The sequence below is a fragment of the Trichoderma gamsii genome, assembly GCF_001481775.2.
Source record: "Trichoderma gamsii strain T6085 chromosome Unknown Scaffold_42.2, whole genome shotgun sequence".
NCBI lineage: Eukaryota > Fungi > Ascomycota > Sordariomycetes > Hypocreales > Hypocreaceae > Trichoderma > Trichoderma gamsii.
In genome coordinates this window covers 235,429-257,650 of record NW_020171379.1, presented here as the reverse complement: position 1 = coordinate 257,650, position 22,222 = coordinate 235,429, and the positions used below count along the sequence as shown (strand labels likewise).

General features: G+C 50.1%; 5 protein-coding genes across 5 annotated transcripts; 3 read left to right on the top strand and 2 right to left on the bottom strand.

Annotated features, from left to right (window-relative positions):
• Positions 1 to 2,643: 2,643 nt before the first annotated feature.
• TGAM01_v209138 (hypothetical protein) lies at positions 2,644 to 5,100 on the top strand (the record flags this gene model as incomplete). Its single annotated transcript, XM_024550491.1, has 4 exons — positions 2,644 to 3,192; positions 3,315 to 3,928; positions 4,015 to 4,301; positions 4,370 to 5,100. 4 exons carry the CDS (start codon positions 2,644 to 2,646, stop codon positions 5,098 to 5,100), a joined length of 2,181 nt encoding a protein of 726 aa, XP_024404778.1.
• Positions 5,101 to 7,384: 2,284 nt separating this feature from the next.
• TGAM01_v209137 (hypothetical protein) lies at positions 7,385 to 7,943 on the bottom strand (the record flags this gene model as incomplete). Its single annotated transcript, XM_018802049.1, has 2 exons — positions 7,385 to 7,799; positions 7,894 to 7,943. The coding sequence occupies 2 exons, from the start codon at positions 7,941 to 7,943 to the stop codon at positions 7,385 to 7,387; spliced, it is 465 nt and encodes a 154-aa protein (XP_018664874.1).
• A 1,716-nt stretch (positions 7,944 to 9,659) lies between these two features.
• TGAM01_v209136 (major facilitator superfamily transporter) lies at positions 9,660 to 11,375 on the bottom strand (the record flags this gene model as incomplete). Its single annotated transcript, XM_018802048.1, has 3 exons — positions 9,660 to 10,951; positions 11,020 to 11,147; positions 11,290 to 11,375. 3 exons carry the CDS (start codon positions 11,373 to 11,375, stop codon positions 9,660 to 9,662), a joined length of 1,506 nt encoding a protein of 501 aa, XP_018664873.1.
• A 1,295-nt stretch (positions 11,376 to 12,670) lies between these two features.
• Positions 12,671 to 13,427, top strand: TGAM01_v209135 (hypothetical protein; the record flags this gene model as incomplete). The annotated part of the gene is made up of 3 exons (XM_018802047.2): positions 12,671 to 13,019; positions 13,086 to 13,283; positions 13,348 to 13,427. 3 exons carry the CDS (start codon positions 12,671 to 12,673, stop codon positions 13,425 to 13,427), a joined length of 627 nt encoding a protein of 208 aa, XP_018664872.2.
• Positions 13,428 to 14,468: 1,041 nt separating this feature from the next.
• On the top strand, positions 14,469 to 16,279 carry TGAM01_v209134 (hypothetical protein; the record flags this gene model as incomplete). The annotated part of the gene is made up of 2 exons (XM_018802046.1): positions 14,469 to 15,909; positions 16,014 to 16,279. The coding sequence occupies 2 exons, from the start codon at positions 14,469 to 14,471 to the stop codon at positions 16,277 to 16,279; spliced, it is 1,707 nt and encodes a 568-aa protein (XP_018664871.1).
• Positions 16,280 to 22,222: the final 5,943 nt, after the last annotated feature.

Sequence of the window (22,222 nt, the reverse complement as noted above, 5' to 3'; positions counted from 1 at the left end):
TAGGTGACGGCTTGGTCTCGTGTGTAACCCGTAGAGATTGATGTACTACTCCTCGCTGTATTATTACTCCGTAGCTATTAATCAAGATACCCCTTTTTCAAACTACATGGTATCTCGACACTATTCATGTAAGGTGCTTACAATCTTAGGACACACCGAGATAGTGGGGATGCTGTCACCACTCGAGAAGGGCACGACGGTTGCAGGCTAGAATGAGGCTCAAGTTGCTGTTCTAGAAGACCAGGGCACAGGTAAGTGTGCCTAATAATACACGCGCTATCGCTGCTGCTCCATACTGCTAAGAATAACGGCTCCCGTAACCGTGGACTCAAGCTCGCGCCCATGACTGCATCTGCATCTGCTTGTCCACATGGCGACTCAGCGCCAATCCTTGCCGGCCAGCATCCTTCCAAGTGCAACTCTAGGCAGCGTGACACGATGTCCATCACAGCCAATTCGTATACACCACCATTTCGTGCGGTTTGATTCATGATTTGCTGGCGTCGGCAATTCAGCTCCATGCCAAGTAAAAGCTCGTCCCGACTGACTCTGGCGTCTGTCCGGCCCTCATCTCCCAGTCGCCCTGCCTGCCTGCGAATGGGCACTTGCACTTGCATTTGCAGTGGCATCTGCATTGTTCGTGCTTTGCGACATGTAATACTCCAGCTCTGATGCACTCGCCTCATGCCCATTCGGGCGGTTCTGGGTTGCGGCATTGAACGATCTCGCTACTAGGCGATCGGGCAGGCTGGTCCTGTCATACAGGAACCTGGAGAGCATGGCCGGGTTCTGGGCTGTGCTGCTGTAGCGTTGAATGTTAGCGGACATTGCCGAGTACAGCGACTGGTAGTGGCTGGCTTAGAGGAGGGAGCCGATCTGCCAGTGGGAGAATGGGGCATAGTCTCACTTAGACGGAGATCGGTTGGAGGCTGAGTTGCCGTTGCGAGGTTGCTGGGAGCTCATGATGGCTGGAAAAGGAAATGGGATTGAATAGTTGTGGGCTATGATGGTATAGGGTTTTACAGCTGAGTTTTGAACAATCTGGAAGGCGAATGCAGAAGTTTGAAAGATACAATTGAATCCTGTTGAATATATTGTCTCATGCTCAAGTACATGTAGACTCTATTCTCTTCTTATAAGCCAGCAGCTACACTACATAGACGTAAGGTATTATCAATCTCGCATCTATACATGTCCACACATCTACCAATGTCCTACACTCTGAGGCCTAGACTTTGTAAACTTGGCAATCCCAACAAGACATCATCACCATCATCGTCATCAGGCCACGACTGCCTATGCGCAAACCTCAGCCAAGAGCTAAATCGCCCTCCATGTAGGTCTACTTCACAACTGGGCCCCGTTGTGCAGCAATTATAGAATCATGCCACTTCAGGACAACAAGGCTCACTCAGAGCATCGGTGATGTACCAGTTTGTCTCCATGAACCAACGAGAGGCGAGAATCGGATTGTCAACGGCCAGATTAACGAGCACTGGACATGGGACAGCTAAATCTACGGCCGCCGCCATCAACAATCTGCCGTCACGCAGGTTGTCTCTCCCACGCTGAAACGTTATTTTTAACCGGCCATCGCTGCTTCAGGTCGTGCTTTCCTGGATCAACTGACACAAAAGAAATTAGGATAAACAACAACCTGCTCTTGTTTGGTGTTCTCTGCCTCCATAGGCGCTGTGCTAATGCGAGCCGTCCCGCTGGATCAGAGATTAAGGCACGTCCTACCAGGGGGCCTCCCCATCGCTCAATGGGACGATGACGGACATTCAGCTGGCGCTTACTGAAGCCCCAAATCGGAGCCGGGGCCGTTGGCAACTGGTTCGCCCATCCGGCCCATCTGGCCTCAGGCAAGCGTTGAAGATGGCGTCTTCTTGTCCTTGCAGTCTTGTCCTTGCAGACCCTTTGTGCCTTTCCGCGTTTGGCGGCGTTGACAGGCAGCGAGGCCCGATCAGGATGGTGCCAGACGCGACCACTTACTGCAGGCCTGTCCTCATCGCGATGCGATTCAATGCGATGCGAACCATAGGGCTGCCTCGACAGATCGTCTCTGCCTGCGTCAGCAGCGCTCCCCATGCAACAGCCGCCACCATGAGCGAATCAGAGGCGCAGCACCCGCTGCTGTCCCCACGAAGGATGCCTCTCTCTGGCCCGTCTAGGCAAAGACGAGACCCCAGCGCGAGACACTAGACAGTCCGGCCAGTAGGCAAAAACCCAGGACTGGAGTCGAGAAGGCGTCCAGGCTGGCCACTTTAGCAGTCGGCAAGGCACTCCCAGCGCCCTTATCTGGGGGATACGGGATACGATGTGCTGATAGCGCTGCTAAATACAAAGGATCCTGCAGTCAACAAACGACGAGGCATTCTGGAGAGGCAACCTCCCTTTTCCGGCAATTCTCTTAATCGTTTCCTTTCGTCCCTTCGTTTTCCGTCTCTTTTTTGATATACTATAATTTTAATGTAGGTTGGCGTTGCGCGCTCTCTCTCCCAATCGCTCTGTTTTATTCCTCTTACTCCCCAGCAGCGGAACAAGATGTCTTCACCATGGCGCTGACAACACACAGTCTGCTGGTGTATTCGTGAGCCACAACCGGCTTCCGTATAATACAAGAGCACGCTTCAGCACCCAATGACCGTAAGGCGAGCAAGTTTCTCCGCGGCTCATTCCATGGCCGAGAACTCCATCGATCAGGGAGATCGCACACCAGGCCTCGCCGTCAACCACATCCCGCTGCACCTGCGCCAGGACTCGCGGTCCAAAGAGTCTCTCACGACGACGCCGCGGTCCAGCATCGAGAGCCAAGGCGTCGCCCCCTTTGCCCAGCGCAAGCAGTTCCCGGAAAACCTGCACTTTGCCCCTCATTCATTCCGCCTGCGCTCCAGGACCGCCTCGACCCGGAGCAGCATCTCGTCGGCCAACGTGCCCGACTCGGCCACCACTTACTCGCACTCGACGCTGGCCAGCCCCATCAGCACCAGCTACGCCAGCGACCTCAGCGACTTCTGCGGCCACTCCATCGACACCTCGCGTCCAGCCAGCCGGGTCTACCATCGGCGGCACCGCTCTTCCACGGGATCTCTCTGCTCAGCACACGCCAACGACGATGACGACGCCTTTTCTTTTGCAGGATACCCGGACCTCAGCGCCCGGCTACTGGAGATTCACGTAGCCTCCCCAGTCACTCCTGTTCCTTTGAGTGATAGTGACTATCTGGATCAATCTACAAGGCAAGCACAGCGGCTCTCTTGAGGCAGCTCACGAGCTCGTAAATATTGACTTCTCCCGCTAGCTCGTCCAAGGTCTCCCCTATCAAGGAGGAGGAGGAGAGTCTGACGCCAAGTGACTCCTATCAGTGGCCGCAGCTTGAGACCACCACTGAGCCGTCTCTCTCGCCCAAGTGGGACACTACGTCGTCTGCTTCGGACGACGTGTCTTCCCAGGACACAGAGGCCATTCTAAATTACACGCTCCAACTAGTCTTTGGGGTAGATCTTCAAGAAGAGTCATCCAAGGTGACCCCGGCGGTACGACGCCTTGTATGCAAGTTTGTCGGTGATGTTGGAAGCTCCTTTTGGACCTCGTTATCGGACGCTGATATGACACAAGTCATGTCATCGTCAAGCAACTCCTCGACTCCTTCCCAAGGCGGCAGCTCCCAAGGGGGTAGCGGAGGCGGGGATGCTTCATCGGCAGGCAAGAGAAAGAAGCAAACCCGAGGGGATGAAGATGACGGCGAGTTCTCCGACGGCGAAGGCTTGGGGTATAATCCTCTCAAGAAGCTGCGCCCAAACCCCAAGGATGACGAGAATTTACGCCTGAGCTGCCCCTACAGGAAGAGAAATCCGTCGCGTTTTAATGTCAGGGACCATCATTCTTGTGCCATGACTTATTTTCCCAAGTTTGCAGAGCTAAGGTAAATGCCCTGAAATACACATCCTATCCTGTCCAGCCACATACGACTGCTCGTATATTTGAGACTGTCGCTTACACGCATCATAGACAGCACATTGTTAAACAGCATAAGCGAGACGACCCTTCTGCATTCGTTTGCGATAGATGCAACCGTGACTTCCATACTCGGAAAGAGCTTCGTGATCATCAGCGTCTGCCCAAAGAAGAAATGTGCGACATCTTGGATCATGATCCAGAGTCAGGGGTTGATGGAACTACCTCGATCAAGCTCCTGTCTCGAAAGAGGGCCAGTGGAGCCTCTCCCGAGGCTCAATGGAAAGAAATCTGGAATATCCTGTTTCCGGACGATGAAGACCACCAGATTCACCAATACAGTATGCATTCCATCTCCAAGGCGAAGAAAAAGAAAAAGATTATACATTCGCTAACTTCATTCACACAGATTTTACTCCCGTCATCGAGCACTTCGAGCTTTCCAATTACTACATGTCATCTTTCGAAGTCTTACACTCGTCCCTTCGCGACAAGATCTCAAACCCCGCAACGCTTGAGACTCTGACCTCCAAGTTTCAACAATGCTTCATGGAGGCCGTAGAGCGCTGCATAGGCGCCGCACAGAGCATGCCCTACACCAATCGCAGCAACAAGAGGAACGAACCACCTCGCGTACAGAGCTTCCAAAGTCTTATTCCCCGAAAGGGAAGGGAAATACTCCCACGTCCGGACTCTGGCGTTGTCATGATGGACGAGTGCTCTGAAGAGAGCGGCAGTATCAAGAATTCTGTTTACGGCCCCCGAGACAGCGTTCGAACCATTGTCAAGGACGGCGGGCAAAGGCGCGGAAGCAACTTGGTTCCTGAGCCGTCGACGACAGAGCCTACACCGGCGGCGATGGGCATGCTGGATCAGAGCTTTTCGGGGCACATGCCGTTCATGGCACCTTTAGCCGTGACAGACCCGATGGATTCTATGGCCGTTCAGTCGTGGAATAATGGCGTCTCAGATCCTAATGATGGAGACATAGGCAACAGTTTCCCCATGACTGATCAATTCTATGCTCCGGGAGAGCTCACGCCACACGGAGACCTCGGAAACTGGGGAGGCGACTATTATCAGTCCTCATTCCATGGACTTGATGACCGGTTTAACCCCTTTAATGGCGGGATGGGCTAAATGAAGTTGTAGACATGCGATGGTTTTATCTATGAGGTCCCGTGCATGAAGAAGTATTGTCAATTCTGTATTATTAGATGTATTACTAATATTTTGTCTTGCTTTTGATTGCTTGAATATTGCTATCGAGCTAATAGTTGCTGCATATAGCCAGTCTTTGTACTATAATTCAGTGCCATTATTCGACACTTGAAATCGTAGGAATTGCCCCGATCAGGGAGAGAAGACATCAAATAAAATCAACCAATTGATCCACATCAATGGAACGATAATATTCTTTTGCGGGATGCAATCCCAGGCTTTACGCCCGCACTTTATACATGTATTCAGCACACGAATGTGCATACTCTCCACGCGTCTCCTAGTCAAGCTTGACAATACAATCTCTTCGCTGATTTCCGTACTGGGTGTTGAGAGGCGTGTATCCCATCAAACCTTGGCATGGATAACGCGCTTGGGAGTGTGATTGATCATATTTCTAGGAGAGATGTATCCTCGATGATATAAAATATGTTTAAATCTGCAAATAGCTCTTCGTGGTGGAAGAACCGCTCTCCGAGTAAAATCGGCTCTCTTATTCATGATGGAAAAATCGCTTGCTTGCTTCTCGTAGTCTGATATGAGAGTATAATTTCGCCGCTTGATTTTCGTTCTGGGACTTGGGAGACTAAAACATCATGCCTTGACGTGAATAACACCCCTGGTCGAATGGCAGAGGTTCATAGGAAGGCAAATCATTGCTAATTTGAACGATGATCAAATAGGAGATACCTCCTCATGATGTAAAAGTTGTGATAGGACTCGTTCGATTCGGTGGAGCCGGGAGTGAAGATATAATCCACTCAGTGGCCATCATTATCGCTTTCGGTGTTGCTGAGCGATGCAGCTGTTCTGCCAAAAAGTCTCCTACATTATACCCAACAATGAGGGCCGTTCGAGTATGTCTTGTGTCAAACGCCATCAGCCGTATTATGAGGAAATCAACCTCTCTTGGCGTCCTAATCTACACGGATACCTGGGCAATCCCATAGCTTGCCTTGATGATGTCGATAACAGAGTCGTCTGAGGCGTTGGGGTTGTCCCCTTTCTCGACGTACTTCTGGTGCTGCTCTTTGACATGTCCAATGTGCGCGGCGTAGTCGTTTGACTTCGTTGTTTTGCATGTCTCGTGCGGCTTTCTCTGAACTTTTTCACCGACCCCTGATGGGATAATGCACGAGACAAATGTAGCAGTCTCTTAATGATTTATACCCATTTCGGTCACATGTGTCTAGATACACATTTTAAGGGAGTTTATAGCTGGGAGTTTACCGCCTTAAACTGAAAAGAAAGCGGGTTGTAAAACGTTGTCCAGTAGTTGTATCTTCTTGATATCTGGGAGATTTGCCACAGATTGGTTTGCGACCGAAATAGCACATCTGTCAATTCGTCCATTCTCAGCCTCATGTGTCTTCGAAATGAGATGAGCTTGAGTCAGACTGAGTCATGAAATCAACTTATTTGATTGAACTTGCTTTCTTTCAGTGGATTCGCATGCAGTCGATATAGGTATACATGAGGTCATGGCCTTGATAAGACGCCCGGTTTCACCGACAATGATAATGACAGAGACGATTTTGACTGTATAAGCTTGTCAAACCGAGGTTTCGATGGTGAAAAATGTTGTTGTAAGTCGTAAAATAGAATCGCTTTGTCAGATATATTGGTTGATGAACTTGTCTTGTTTCATGTGTCTTTGATCGCGAAAGCTCTTGAGCTGGTTGGTTTCAGCACATGTAATATGATCGTCTGAGTGTATGTAAACATTCATGTTGCGTATAATCATTGGCGGCAAACTTTCGCCAAAATGGATTTGAACGCTCGAAATAGCCGAGATACGTTGATGTTCGATCTTTGCACGTTCGCCAAAGCATCGGAAGGGCAAAGCTTGAGCTGTTCGACGCCACAATGCACATGCGCCTGTTGCTGCTTAGCCTACCAAAACGGGCGCAGACAGCAATTCGTTTCAATCAAATCAAACAATTTGACTTTGGCCCGGCCGAAAAGCTCGAGAAGGTTATAGCTCTGCTGTATCCAAGGCGTATCGCGCAGAGTATCCATGCAGAAATCCTGACATCCCTCATCACAATACTATGAAGAGATGAGATTTCTTTGCGTAAGCAACACTCTGAACAAGGTTATAATGTCCAGAAGACCGATTAACTCAGTTGCGGAAGTGATGATGGTCGTCTGCCTTTGCTGGTTATCTTTGTGACGGTATTGAATAGCCCGTGTGCGGATCGCTTCACTCGATCACTTCCTGGGCTCGCTGCGATACCTTCTTTGGCAGTTTACTGCGAATTTTCGTTAGAGCCAGGATTTTGGCTGTCTCCTCGTCATCCCTTCGGATGTCACCGGTGCTATGGTGTGTTGGAGTATTCGTCACTGGCAGGCTTCTCGACTTCTCAGTTTCCCAAGTACGCCTATGTGCATCACGGTGCTCTTGACGCTTCTCGCGGCAGCGAGCAACGAACATGGCGATCACACGGGGAATGGCGAGCAACAATAAGAGGCCGACCAGGCAGTCCATACAAAAGGCAAAGTACAAGTATCCCATGCCTGCGATGGCGGATAGGACGTCGTTCTCTTCGCTGGGTAGGTGGTATTCGTCATGATGAATGATAAAAGTGGTTGGTGATGGTAGTGAACTTGATAGCTTGCTATGGGAGAAGTGAGTGGGAATTCTAGCTGAGGAAAAGATGGTCGAGGGTAGAGGATAAGGAAATGAGGAGGAGATGAAAGGGCTCGACATACCAATTTGCTTGTGCAATCAGAGTAGTATAGACTCCAGCTTCATATTGCATGGTAGTCAGCGTGGTAATAAGAGATTGAGAGATAATCCAAAAAATATAGGCGTACTTTTATAAGAAGATACTCGTAGGCATCCAACGCTAATCAACGGGTCGTATATACCGTCGACATGGCTCATAACTAACATTCAACAGTCTTTTGCCTTTGGGTAAATTTTCTCTGCAAAAAGCCCCCAGTTGCTCAACGCTTCCGTGCCTCTACTCGCCTAGTCATTGGTAGAGAGGTCGGGGTGCAACACCTCCGGTTTCCTCGATAGGGGTCGAACAGTGTCTTCATGTTGATTACCACAAGAGCACCAACAAGCTTGAATGTGGGTGACATTGTGGTCCGCACCAGCGAGAACAAAAGACTTTCCATTTAACCAAGTAAAATCCAGCCGACTAAATGGAAACCAGGACGCCGATATGGAGACCGCAGCCAGTTTCACGCTTGGGCAGTTTCAACTTCACCTTCTGGATGAAGTTGAACACCGCGGTGGCGGGGGAGCTGTCGGGGGCACAGATTCAGCTGATGTTCGAAACGCACTCTCAGACTCTCTCACAGGATAGACAGGTGGTGCTGTCCTATAGGTTTATATGCTGTAGTTTGTAGTCCCTAGACATGCCGTAAGAGCAATGCCATGCGTCAATGGTGCCTGCGGTGCACTGTCTTTGCAAGGACTCGGCTACCACAGCCGTCCGGTTGCTTGCTATACCGTGTTGTATTTCCGAGTAGCTCCATGACGATCCTGGGGCGGTAGTGGTGTGATAATTGGCGTCAAATAATGTTTAAGACCATAGATCACCAGGTTTTTGACGTCGTCTGGCGCTGATCGCGCTGGCTATGCGATGACCTGATGTGTCGCACAACTAAGCCGATACGTTTCAAAAAGCGATCGGGATTGTAGCTGAGCCGACACAAAGTTGGTTCGCTCGGCGGCGATTCCGTACCGGCAAGCAGTGGAGCTGATTTAGTTACATGTCTGATATTAATGTAAATATAAGCATACTGTATTCAAGATTCGAAAATTGCGGACAAGGCCTGGATAGAGACTGCGGTAGTGAACTCACAATACTTCGATAGACTCATGATTATAACGATCAGGACTTTCATCACCGGTGTAAATGACATCCACGTGTTCTATAGAGTGGAAGTTTGGCACAATCCCTCTTCGCGTCCGACCCAAAGAAGAAGAAACTAGCACAGCGCCCGAATCTCAATATTAAATACCCTTGGATGCAAAGATTCGTGAAGCTGTATGATTGCACCTCTTGTCCTTTGTTCCGCAATCTCACTCTCAAACGTACACCCGGTTGGTTGAGTGTAATGCCTATAAAAGGAATCCATAATTGTAGTTGAAGAGGGCGTCATATTGCCCGTCTGTAAAGATCTAGTACAAACGTTTTCATGGATTCGGGAGGACTATAGCCAGGTATAAATAGCAGAACCGAGCAGAGCAAGTGAGCTATTAGTCCTACAGAGCCCAAGTCCGATCAACGGAGTGAGTGTTGTCATATGTAACTTGTGGCAACGGGAACTTGCTGAAGCACGGGAGGTTATTCGACGGATACAAGCAGCCGCATCACAAACTTGACAAATCATTTACATAACCATGTCACAGCATATTATATCGTATGCTCACTCAGCATCTCATATACCCCAAGAAGAAATGAGCATATTGCGGTGAGAATTGTGAAAAAATTGGATAGCATTCATCAATATACGTGTACTCAATATCTCCACTGGAAAGCCGGGTGCTTCCAGTCCAGGTTCTCAACCTGCTCCTGAGTCAGGCCGTTCAACTCCGCATCAATATCTTTGCTCCCCCTCTTCTTATTGTCCCGAATCATCCACAGCAGCGTCAGTGTAGCCAAAATCAAGACCGTTCCCGACGTGGCCAAATTCAGTCCATTACCGATGTGGTAATCCGGTGCATCAAAGGGAAGAAACGCCCACCCACTGATCAGACCGCCAACACTGCCCATCATGGCGTTGGTGCCGATTGCCGCGCTGCGAGCCGTGTCGCCGACAACATTTGCGGCAACCTGCGCATTTGTTAGGGGCCCCAGCGCGAATGCGGAGGAGGCGATGAGGAACGTTGCGCCGTATCGGACCTTTTGATCCGTTGAGCCAAGGAACATTGCATATCCTATCATGACCATGGGCGCAGAGAGTATGATAAAGATCTGCCGCCTGTCGAGGCGCCAGCTCAGGAGCGGGAACAAGACGGTGAAGAATGCTCCCACCACGTATGGTGGCACAGTCAGCAGCTGCTGTTGCGTTGTCGTCTTTCCCTTGAACAGAGTGGCAACGATTGTCGGGGCAAAGAATGCCAGTCCCTGGACTGTGATGTTGTTCAAGAGGAATATGAAAGATGTGCTGGCTGTCACAGGGTTAAAGATGCCTCTCTTGATCCTGCTCTTGTCCATACTATCAAGAATGGTGGTGGTACCAATTCTCTCAGACTTGATACGCGCAATGGCCAGATCTTTCTCGTCCTGAGACAGCCAACGCGCCGTTTCTGGGCGATCAGTCAAGGTCAGAAAGCCAACAAGACCAAGGCCAATGGTGATGATGCCCTCGACAACGAAAATCATCCGCCATTTATGAACACCGCCAACGTGGTCGAGATTGAGGATAGCAGATGCTAGCAAGCCTCCAAACGCTCCGGCCAGCGGCGACATGACAATGTATAGAGATAGTCTGAAGGCCAGCTCGGAGCGGCGGTACCAGCGAGATAGATAGTACGCAATTCCAGGCATCATGCCAGCCTCGAAAATACCGAGCAGGAATCGGACGGCGGCGGCCTGGCCCATGGTATTGACATACGCAGTTGATAAAGAGCACACGCCAAACAGAACCGTTATCAGGGGAAGAAACCAGCCTGGTCCTATGTATTTGCAGGCCAAATTTGCCGGGATCTCGAAGATGATGTAGGAGACGAAGAAAACAGAGATGACGGCATTGTAGTCGTATCCTTCCAGTTTGAGGTCGCTCGCGAGACCTGCGATTTTTGCATTACCTGTGCATCATTTTGTAAGAGCGAGTTTAACAATCAACACATGAATAGACAGTTCGCTATCAGCTTACCAATGTTTGCGCGATCGATAAAGCAAAAGAGATACAGCAGCGACACTGTTGGGACGATGTAAAAGTCAATCTTTAGTCGCAGCCTGCGCTCTGTTGCAGGATTGTATGCCACGAGGGCCGCGCCATATCTATAGCATTTCAGATAACATCAGTATAATTCAAAAAAAATTTTAATTTTTTTTTGGTTTCTGTTTATCCTTTATGCTTTATGCTTTGAGTTGTAGGAGAAAGAGACATCTCTCTATAACCCGCGCATTTGTGCTGGCTCACCTGTCTGTGGCGGTTTGGCCTATTTCAGCGGCCTGGCGCACATCACGCGTTGACACTTGGACCTTTTCATCCGTCTTGAGTGACATTTTCAGTGCGATATAGCTGCTGGTGTATTGCCAGGCAAGCAGACGACAGAAAATTTCAAAAGGCAGGGAAAAAAAGCTCCAAGCGCAGGATCCAAACTAAGTGGAAACCCCTTACATATAGCTGTTTATCGCAGATCACCCTCTCCTACAAGGGAGCAAGCCCAAATACGCCAAATACGACTCAACCAGGCTTCATTTTACCATTACATATCCATCTACAGCTACAGCTCCTCAGAGAGGGGGATACGACGCCGAGAAGACCGGCTTGCATGTGGGCGGCCTTAGTTGGATGCAACCTCGTAGGATCGCTGTAGAATCTAGGCTATATGCCACCACAACCAGTCACAAGCCCTGGAGATTCGGCAGTAGAAAGCGGCTGTTGAGCTTCTCTTCCAAAGAGAGAAGACTTCTAGAGCGAATGTGTCATCTCTGCACCCCAATCACGTCCTGGGCCGGCAATCCTTGGATCAAATTTGTCGCTAATGCGGTCCGTGACAAATGGGGGCGGCTATTTTATGCTTCCCCAGAAACTGCTAACCTTAAAATGGTACTACTGTATCTTAATCTCATTTCGATCGTGTCGCAGCATGCAGAAAAGGCATTAGTCAGTGATGACTACCGGATTTCGATTGTCGTCGTGGCTTTGAGTGGATGTTGGAGGAGGTCATTGACTTTGTTCAAGTGTAGGCTCTCCTATATCACTTCAAAAGTAGAGCGGGTGACAGCTCAGACAGATCAATACCTGTGCAAGTCGATTCTTTATTAGGTAGATAGTAGGTGTGCAACGAGCATATACGCATGCATCTTTGCCAGCAACTCTTATCAGCACCATTACTCCGCCAGGGTTGCATCCCGCTCAGTAGAAACAGCTCCAGGATTATGAGGTATAGCCGACAAAGATTTAGCGTATTTTATACTGTAGCATCCGCCAACAACTAATAAGCTTGTCAAGAGCGCTTTCATCCAGAGCTAACAAACGCTTTTGTCTCTTTCAAATACACGGGCTTCTACCTAACTGTCGCCTGTGTTATCTTTTAACGCAAAGAAGACATTTCCCAACTCCAGTTATGGCCCTTGACTCAAGTATCTTCACTTTTACAGGGTAGCCTCATACTCCGCTTGATCCATATACCATCATCATGGTCCAGAATCCTCGCCACAAGCTATTTGACAACAACAGTGTTAACTAAGAGAGAGAGAAAAAAAAACAAATGATTGGCAATAATCGAGCCATGAAAATGGCCACTTGGCGCATCTTTCGTATCCTCTAGAAGCGCTTCTTAGGCTGCAGGCATATGCTTGGAAATGTCCGATTGTTGATTGGCCAGCTGTCTCGCCCCGTTCGAACAGCCAATCAGCATCGTCGCAATCTGACCCAAAACGAGTGTCATCAGCCCAGCGGCGTCGAGGCTGAGTGGACCGACAATCAGGTACAAAAGACGTCACTGTCCGGCCAAGCAGACACTGGACGTCTATATCAACTGCTATTCGCATCCGTATCTACTTCTACAACTCGCATCCAATTCTACACTTACTCACACGCAATCTCTTCTTCTTTGACAAACACCACAAACACCATCATCAAAATGACTGTCAAGGCCACCACCTGCTGCCGCCAGGGCACCGACGCCGAGTGTGCTTGTGGTGAGTTCCGTCACCCATCCTCTGACTCAATAACAGCGGTATTCTAACAATCAATCTCGCAAACAGCCCAGAAAGCCACCTGCTCATGCGGCGAGCAATCTGCTCTTCACTGCACCTGCGCCAAGGCCACCACTGAGAACGTCCTCGAGGGCCCACGCTGCTCATGCCGTGCTCGTCCTGCCGGCGAGTGCACCTGCGACCGAGCCTCGACGGAGAATGCGCCCGTCTCAGGCTCAACCTGCCAGTGCGGTGCTCGACCAGCTGGTAAGATTTACTCACCATCTACATGTGCGCTACAGAATGCGAATGCTGACATCTGGATGAATAGCTGGCTGCACTTGCGAGAAGGCCGCCGATGGCACTTACAATCCCGCCAACGAGATCGACTTCACCAACTTCGCCAAATAAAGAGAGCGAGCTACGACTTGCGCACTTGAAAAAGTCTTGCATATATCGTCCTTCTTTTCTATAATTGTCTTCTCATCTTATTTCTCTCCCTTTTTGGTCCGAGGTGGCGTTTAGGGCGGCATTGGAATGCGGATTTACGGGTTCATAAGTTGGCTGCAGGCTTAAGCTGCAGCTGCATACATTTTACGAAGAGGCTGCATACACGTACATAAATTTGGCAGGCCGGCGATCGCCCAATCAGCGGGCGTGTTGCTACTCCGGGTCTGGATCTGGGTTTGTCCCGTTGTTATTGTTGTCCCGCATCAACACAATTGGGAAATGGCGTTTGGCGGCTCAATATACATGTATCCTCCCTCGCGAGGCATTTAGATAATAACAATACTCATCACAATATTTGAGATCAATAGCATAAACATAATAAGCTAAACACTAAGCGTATTGTCATCATTTCCCGAAGAGATTACGATTCGCTGGTTCTTGTTTTCTGCTGCTCCTCCCTGCTTATAGTCAGTCCAATGTGAGATGCTCAAATCACTTTTATTCAATGTCAGCACATCAGGTCACACACGGCGCATTCTTGTCTGCTTGTCGTCTTATGTAATCGCGGGCTGCGATTCACCGCTCGCGCGACGAGCCAAACAATGAGTTCATTGGCCATTGATGTTCTTACTGCCGGACAAACCAAAGGCGGTCAGCCCTTTTTGGGAGGAGCTTTGGTAAAGTTCCTACCTTGTGTGGGGCCGCTTCTCTGAGCCACCCACCAGGGCTGGGCAAAAAATCTCACCTGGGCGCGTCCTGCCATCATCGAGCCACTCCTATATCTATCCCGCGGCACCTCACATCGCGCGCTGTTTCTTTTTCCATCAGGGAAAAAAATTGGTTTCCGGTCTTTTGAAAGCATTGCATAGCGTCTGTCTCTGCAATTGGAGCTTTTTCTCGCCCTCTCGCTGATTAAACCACCCCTATATTCGCTCCCCTTGTTCGCTTATCAAAGCAAAAAGCAACAACATCAACACAAACCCTACAATACAGCGCGTCACAATGCCTCCCAAGGCCGCAAAGGCTGCTGCCCCCAAGGCGGCTTCGGATGCTAAGAAATCTGCCGCGACCAAGACCAGCTCAAAGGCGACATCCAAGACGGCCGCTGCTTCCAAGGCGACAACAAGCAAAGCCGCCGCCAAGGCTACCAAGAAGGATGAGAAGCCAGCCAGCGCCCGCGCAAAATCCGTCGAGAAGACTGCAGACGAGCCCATGACGAATGGTGCCCCAGCAAGCAAGCGCAAGGCTTCGGAGACAGAGAGCGAACATGATGAAGATGTCGTCATGGAAGAGCCCCAGGCCAAGAAGACCAAGATCGAAGACGCACCCGTGCGCGAGGCTCGCCCCAAGGCACCTGTCAAGGCTAAGAAGACTGCCCATGTCGCAATCGGAAAGAAGATCAACGATGCTCCCACGCAAGTCTTGGACATCTACGTCTTCGGTGAGGGCACATCCGGTGAACTCGGGCTGGGAAGCAAGCGCGCCAATGGCAAGAAGCCGATCGACGTCAAGCGTCCTCGGTTAAACGACAACCTTTCGGCCAAGACAGTCGGAGTTGTGCAAATTGCCTGCGGCGGCATGCACGTCGTTGCGCTTACCCGCGATAACAAGATCCTCACCTGGGGTGTGAATGACCAAGGTGCTCTGGGTCGAGACACAAACTGGGACGGTGGTTTACGCGATGCCGACAAGGCTGAAGATTCTGACTCGGAAGATGAGGATGATACTGGCATCAACCCCAAGGAGAGCACACCTACCGCCCTTTCCGAGGAAGACTTTGCTCCCGGCACCAAGTTTGTTCAGGTCGAGGCGAGCGACAGCGCCTCCTTTGCGCTGACGGAAGACGGACGTGTGTACGGATGGGGAACCTTTCGTTCCAGCGATGGTATCCTGGGCTTCACAGAGACTGTTCGAATTCAGTCACGGCCTGCGCTCATCCCCGCCCTGAAGAATATCAAGGCTCTCGCTTCCGGAGCCAACCACGTTCTTGCTCTCGACCACAAGGGCAATGTCGTCGCCTGGGGATGTGGCCAGCAGAACCAGCTTGGCCGACGTATCATTGAGCGTAACAAGATGTCATCTCTGATTCCTCAGGGTGTTGGCCTGCCCCGAGGCAAAATCGCCAAGATTGCCTGCGGCTCGTATCACAGCTTCGCCATTGACAAGACTGGAGCCGTTTGGGGCTGGGGCCTGAACAACTTTGGCGAGATTGGTGTTGAGAACAGTGCCGGCGAGGATGATGCTGTCATCCTCAAGCCTGTCAAGATCAGCTTCCTTGCAGACCACACAATCACAGACATTGCGGGTGGCATCCACCACTCTCTGGCCTGCTCTTCCAAGGGAGAGCTGTTTGCTTGGGGCCGTATCGATGGATACCAGGTTGGCTTTGAGGCCGAGGCCGTCGCAAAGGTTGACGAGGACTATGTCATTCGTGACGAGAAGGGTACTGCTAGAATCCTGATCAAGCCCACCAAACATGAAGGCAAGTAGAGCGGTTCTTTACCTTTGTTCGTGCGCGATTTGCATTATACTAACCCTTTTCATTAGGTGTTTCTGATATTGTGGCTGTCTCTGCCGGTACCGACAACAGCTTTGCTATCAGCAAAGATGGCAAAGTGTACTCGTGGGGCTTTTCTAGCAACTACCAGACTGGCCAGGGCACACTTGACGACATCCACGTCCCTACTGTGATTGACAACTCTGCCATCAGAGACAAGAAGATCATCGCTGCTGGAGCTGGCGGACAGTTCTCTATCCTCATCGGCGTGCCCGAAGAGGCCACCACGAACGGCGAGGTCAACGGCACCAACTAATTCGCCAGCCCTTTTCAGCAAAAGTTATATATAAAGGGAGGATAAGTGACAACCAAAAGGATGTTTTTTCTCCAAGATTGATAAGGCTCAGTGGCTGCTTTAATAATACGAAGGGCTCGACTTGAAGAGGTTCTTCCATGCATTGTTCATTGTTTATTCCATTGCCTCACCGAGGAGGCATCGAAGGTTTGCAATTGGACGGACGGACGGACGGACGGACGAACTTGTCTCTGTAATATAATGACGTGATGGATTTGGTTCTGCAAATGGTGGACTTATATATGGAGCTTTTCGTGTTTGTATAGCCTACTGCTTTGATGACATTGCGCATTGGCGTTGGTACTAGTTGATTTATGGATTTATATCAAGATTATTTCAAGAAGGTTGCTCTCGTGAAATGCTGGTAGAGTGTTCTTTCTAGGAATGTATGTTTGCAATATATCGTGTTACGGTGTAGGTTAAGTCTCATGACTGGACTGATGGGTGGGCGTTGTTATATGCATAAATCATTGCCCTTTATGATTCTGAAGTTGTTTGTCTAGCTGGAATGGATGTTCAGATCCGGTACTCTTCGGGAAACGTCAATAATACAGAGATACCAGCAAGTACACATTCAGTATCAAAGGAACCACTTCTCAACAGATTGTTCCCGTACATTTTGTGGCACTCACTACAACAGATGCTCAACAAACCTTATTTACAAGTCAAAAATTGGCAGATATAACTCGATCCGTCCTCTCCAAAGCCCGAGGCAACTGAAATCTTCCAAAAAAAGAAAAACAAAGGAACCCAACTGGAAGCGAAAATCGCTATCTTCTCCCCATGCACGCCAAGGGTACTAGTAGTAGCATTGGAGCGGCGAGAAAAACTACGGAGTAGCGAGATTACATCCAATTAAACAAGCCAAGGGAGCTTCTTCTTTCTCTTTCTTTTTTTCCGTTTTCATAATTTTGAGGAGATCTGGATCTTGCCTTGGAAACGGGTGGCTGTTGGGTTATGGGTCGAATAAGCTTTTTTTTTATGGGCAGTAAGGGGGGAGAGACGTGGAGAGATTAAGATCCAACGAAGGGAGATGGAGGCGAGACGAGGAGGCCTTGACCGCTCTGGGGGTGGGTTTCTGACCGCTGTTGGAGATGGAGATGCGAGCTGCAAGTTGGGAGCATTTGAGACGTTGTTCTGATAAGAAACTCCCTTTGGGGTGCCGGTTTTCGAATATCGAAGCGGTAACTATCACAAGCCGATTTCAAGACATTTCTCCTTCGCTTACAGCTGAATTCTCCGCCATGGAAAAACATCTCAAAGTAGCGAAAAACAACGGGGGAATAAATCACACACCGCTGCCAACTCAGAAAATGGAGAAAAGAGAGGAGACAACAGTGGAGTTGGGAAGAGAAAGAAGAGAAAGGGATCGATTCCAGATTCCAGAAAAGAAGCTCCAGCTGGGATTCGATGGAGCCTTTGCGGGCAAGGCTTACGGCCAGCGCTGGATTACGGCCGAGCCGAGTGCCGCAGGGGGTCGACCCAATGGAAGTGCTAAAGTGAAAACTGGAATTTGATTGATCAGTTCTGTTTGCAGTCTTGCTGCAGTGAGCAAGGGCGGCCAGGGGAGCCGAGATTTGGACGAGCTTGTCTGTTCGTTTCTGCGAGCAATGCGGGTGGGTTATTTGCGCCCGGCTGCCACGGAAAGGGACCTGGAAGTTGGACGGGACGGGGGCGGCCTGGTACCTGCAGCAATCCAGGGGCAAGCGGCCAGCGCACGAGCTTCTAGAGCTTCCAAGGGCAACCACCCCTGATGCGCGCTGTGTGCACGGCCAGCAGGGGTCTATGTAAATATTGAGCGGGCTACAAGAGACTGGAGAGAGAGAGAAGAGGCAAAACTGTACGGTATAGCTGAGTGAGTGAGTGCTCTGGTCGATGGCAAATTCAATGAATTGTTCGGTTAGGCCAATAGCGCCCTGGATTAGCGGTGCTGTTAGCTGAGGCGGCACCCGGGTTTAGCGCTGGCTGCTGCCGAGAGTCCGTCGGGAAAAGGGCCCTGAGGCGTCGATGGCCTGAAACCTGGGAAAAATGGAGAGAGGTGAGAGAGAGCTCCAAGCAGTGCAAAAGCTTCGTTCGGAGACGGCACAACCAGGCTCGGGCAGTATAAGACCGTACAGTATGGTTGGCCCAGACGTGTACTGGGAAAACGGGCATCAGCAAAACGGCCGTCAGAATTGGAGTCCATAATATTAGGATGCATTTTACTAGTATAGGGAGGAATACGCTGAAAGAAAAACACCGCAATACGCAGCTTCTTGACTCGGCTGGGCCAACCTCCCTGTTACAGAAGGTCAACGGAGGGAAATTAATTAATTACGTGCGACTCGCCGTGGCTGTAGCAATACTGTAAAAGTAAACCTGAAATGTTATACTTTCGTAATTGAAGAGGCTGTGTCTGCAAACTATTGGCTGCCAGCCAATACGTGTCGCTGATCTGTAACATTCATTTCCATTCAATGGAGCATGTTGCCGCTTGGAAAAAAGTTTATGGCTCTATTGATTTCTATTTTTTGACACACACACGCACGCGGGATCCGGTTTATTTCGCCTCCCTTGCAGATCGTGTCGGGGATTTTGGGCGGCCGCTGTTACAGCATGTCTTGTTGAGCTTGATTTACTTGAAATTGATTGATAGTAACACGAGTGCGGTGGCAATATAGCGGCACGGACAAGCGTTTATCAAACTCGTACCTTGCATATTGTGGCGCGGTGATCTGTCGGAGAAATTGTCAATGAAATAATAGGTGTCCGAGACTGGCAATAATTTCCCATTCTTTTCTATTTTAACATTTTGTTTTTGACTAGTGGCCAATAGCCAATTTCAATTCCAATGCGAAATGCGAAGAAGAGTGTAAAAAAAATGGAAAGGCAGCCGTGTTTCCGATGCATCGCGATCTTCCCAATTTCGCTCCCCTTTCCCGTTGAAACGCTCGGCACGGTTTCACGACAAAGGTAAAATGGAGTGCCGAGCGCGAGCGTGTGACGTGACATGCCACTGTTAATACCTAGCAGCTGAACGATGTAGGTAGCACAGTATGCTTGCAATACTTGTGTATCTATCGGAGGTTGGTTTTTTTGCTTCCTTCTCGGAGTCTTACATGCACTCTGTTCTATTGCCAGCTGCAGCTAGTGGTGAGGTCTGTGTGCACGCACTAGCTGAGCAAATGCGGCAGTTGGCAGATGTGCCGCTAACTAGACCTGAAAAAAAAAGAAGAAAAACAGCAAACACCACATGCAGTTCCATGATTAATGCTGCATGCTTACTGTGATTCCCGCTCATCTGCTGCACCAACCATTGGACCAGTGCAGTGCATCCAGTCCTTCCCATGTCGAGGCCCGGCCGTCCACGCGAGCAGCGCCAAGAGATACAGTAAAGAGCAGGGAGAAGTGGAAATGGAAATGGGGGGGAAAGAGGCTCCTCTCTTTCGCGGCCACATAAAAAGAAGGAAGCCAAGCTTTCCCGAGCCATGATCCCAGATCGGCAGACGCACGGCGGTTTGAGAAGATCCACCGTTATATGGAGCGCCGGATCCACTGCTAATCTTCTCGTCTCCTTTCAGCCTGCACTGCTTGGCCCCAACCCTGGGCCTGGCAAATTTACCTTGAAAGGGGAAACCTGCTGCGAGTGCGTTTGTTTCAACGGAGGGGAAGAGGGATTAAAAAAAAAAAGCGGCGAAGATGGGGTTAGCTAACAGCAACAAGGAAATCTAGCCTGGAGAGCAGGAAAAACGGTCTGCCGGGGTGAAGCAAGGAAAAAATGGAGGAGTAATGGGTGCTGCAAGTACAGTACACGCAAAGTAGGTCGATATGTTGTGATGTGAACCTTGAAAGTGTGAATGCCAACGGCTAATGTACAAGTATGTACATGCTAGGATCAATCCTACTTGCCTACCTATGTTGCTCCTGCTACTGCCGACGCTATCGTCTTATACGACAGGTTACATACATGTCCGGTACAACGCTGCTGCGAGGCGACGGGCGACCAGAAACGCTGATGCTCGCAGACAACAGGCATCCAGCATTGGCCAAATCTCCTTGTCCCCAGTCACGCCATCACCAGGGCCCAATCGCTATCAATGCACCAGCCACGAGCCATATCATATCGGATGGGACGGTGTACGTCCATCTTCTGTCTTCGCTCAGTCTTTTTTGCGCGCGCGCCCACTTTTCTGCCCAGTTTCGAAAAAAATTCCCGCCCTTTTTTATTTCTCTCGCAAGTGATGATGACGCGTATGCTACTTTTTCCGTCTTCCTCTTTTCCCGCACTCCCAGATCCAGAAGGGGGAAAAAGAGGATCCGGGTTTGCTCTTCGCTTCGTCCACCCACCAACCCACCAGAAATTATTGGATATTGGAATGTCGCAGCGGTGGAGCGGGCATGGAAGACAGCGTGGGACAGAGGTGGGCTCTGGTTTGCTGATCGGTGGTCGGTGGCTTGAGAGGGCGGTGGCTTGCCCCCCCAGCCCAGCCCCCAGGCTTCGGTAGCGGAGGAAGAGTCAGTCGGGAAGCTGACCTGTGCTTGTGTCCAGCCAAGCTTATGCTATCAGTGCTTCGCTTCTACTTCTGTGGCCTTCTGTCTATTCCTCAGCAGGCGTGTGGCTTGCGGTGGAGCCGGATGGACGACGCCCCCAGTTAGTGCTGCGCTGCTGCTACTTGATGTGGCACTACAGTACATGGCCGTTGATAATGCCCATTTGTTCACTTGCTCGGACGAGTTAGAGCACGTCGAGATAACGCAGAGTTGCTGAGGCTAGTGACGGTACTGGCATGCTAGCCGCCGGCCAAAATCAAGGCAGAGGATGTGACAGAGATACGCACGACGCCCAGAGATAAGGCTACCATGTTGGTGTGGTGTGGTAATCTATAATCTGTACTCGAAGCGGGCCGGTACTTATCGCACAGCACAAGCGTCTCACAGACGAACAACATGGAGATGATCACACTGGTAGGTACATGCGTTGGCCCTCTTTTTCTCTCTCTCTGCTGCTTCTTGCTCTCTCCATGATTCAGTTCAACTCTAATCTCGCTCGTGCCTGTCATCATCTCGAATCTCCGTTTATGCACGAGGCGGAAATCTTGCACGGAAACACACAGCCGGCACTCCGTCTACACTCGTATACAGCCGTCTTACTCAGTTCACTGTCAAGCTTAAACAGAAAGGAACGTGGCACGGCTAAAGTCAATGGCAGCCGCCCTATCTCGTACGATGTATTTGGTAGCATTGGATTGGCCCTTATTCACCCGGTGGCACAAACAGGCAGCCCGAAACTGAAAGATCACAAAGCATAAAAATGAAGTGGTCGGGGCTTCCGGCCACCGCTCTCTCTCTCTCTCTTTCCCACAAAGAGAATGAGGTAGAAGGAAAAAGGCTTGCGTAATTTCTGTCATCAAGGTACCTCTCCGTACACGGCATGGTGAGCGTGTACTTGTGCTCCAAGCTCCGGTCTCCGATGGATGAGGTTGGTTGTACAAGATAGCAGTACTGGTTACATCTGGTGTGGTACAAGACGAGGCCCAGGCCCAGGTAGTTGTACGAAAGCTACTCGCCCGCTGCACTGTAATCTGCCTTGTTCTATATATATACATACTTGTATTGATATATCGAAATAGCATGGGGGCTATGTGCATACACTGGCACAAACGCTGTTAGCGGCATAAGGCAATGAGAAATGACCCATCTCATTCCATATCCACAGCCCCAGTAATCAGTTACATGGGCCAGCAACAGCAGGTATGATGGCTGAGCACACCATACTCAGAGCAGCTTCAGCGTGGCGGCTGGGTGCTCGCTTCTGGACTACAATCGATCCTGACTGACTGAATAGAGACCATCGTCACCCTTCAGGCAAGGCAAAGTGGCGATACATATGACGCGATAACCAGCCTCCAGCACAAGACGCTCATG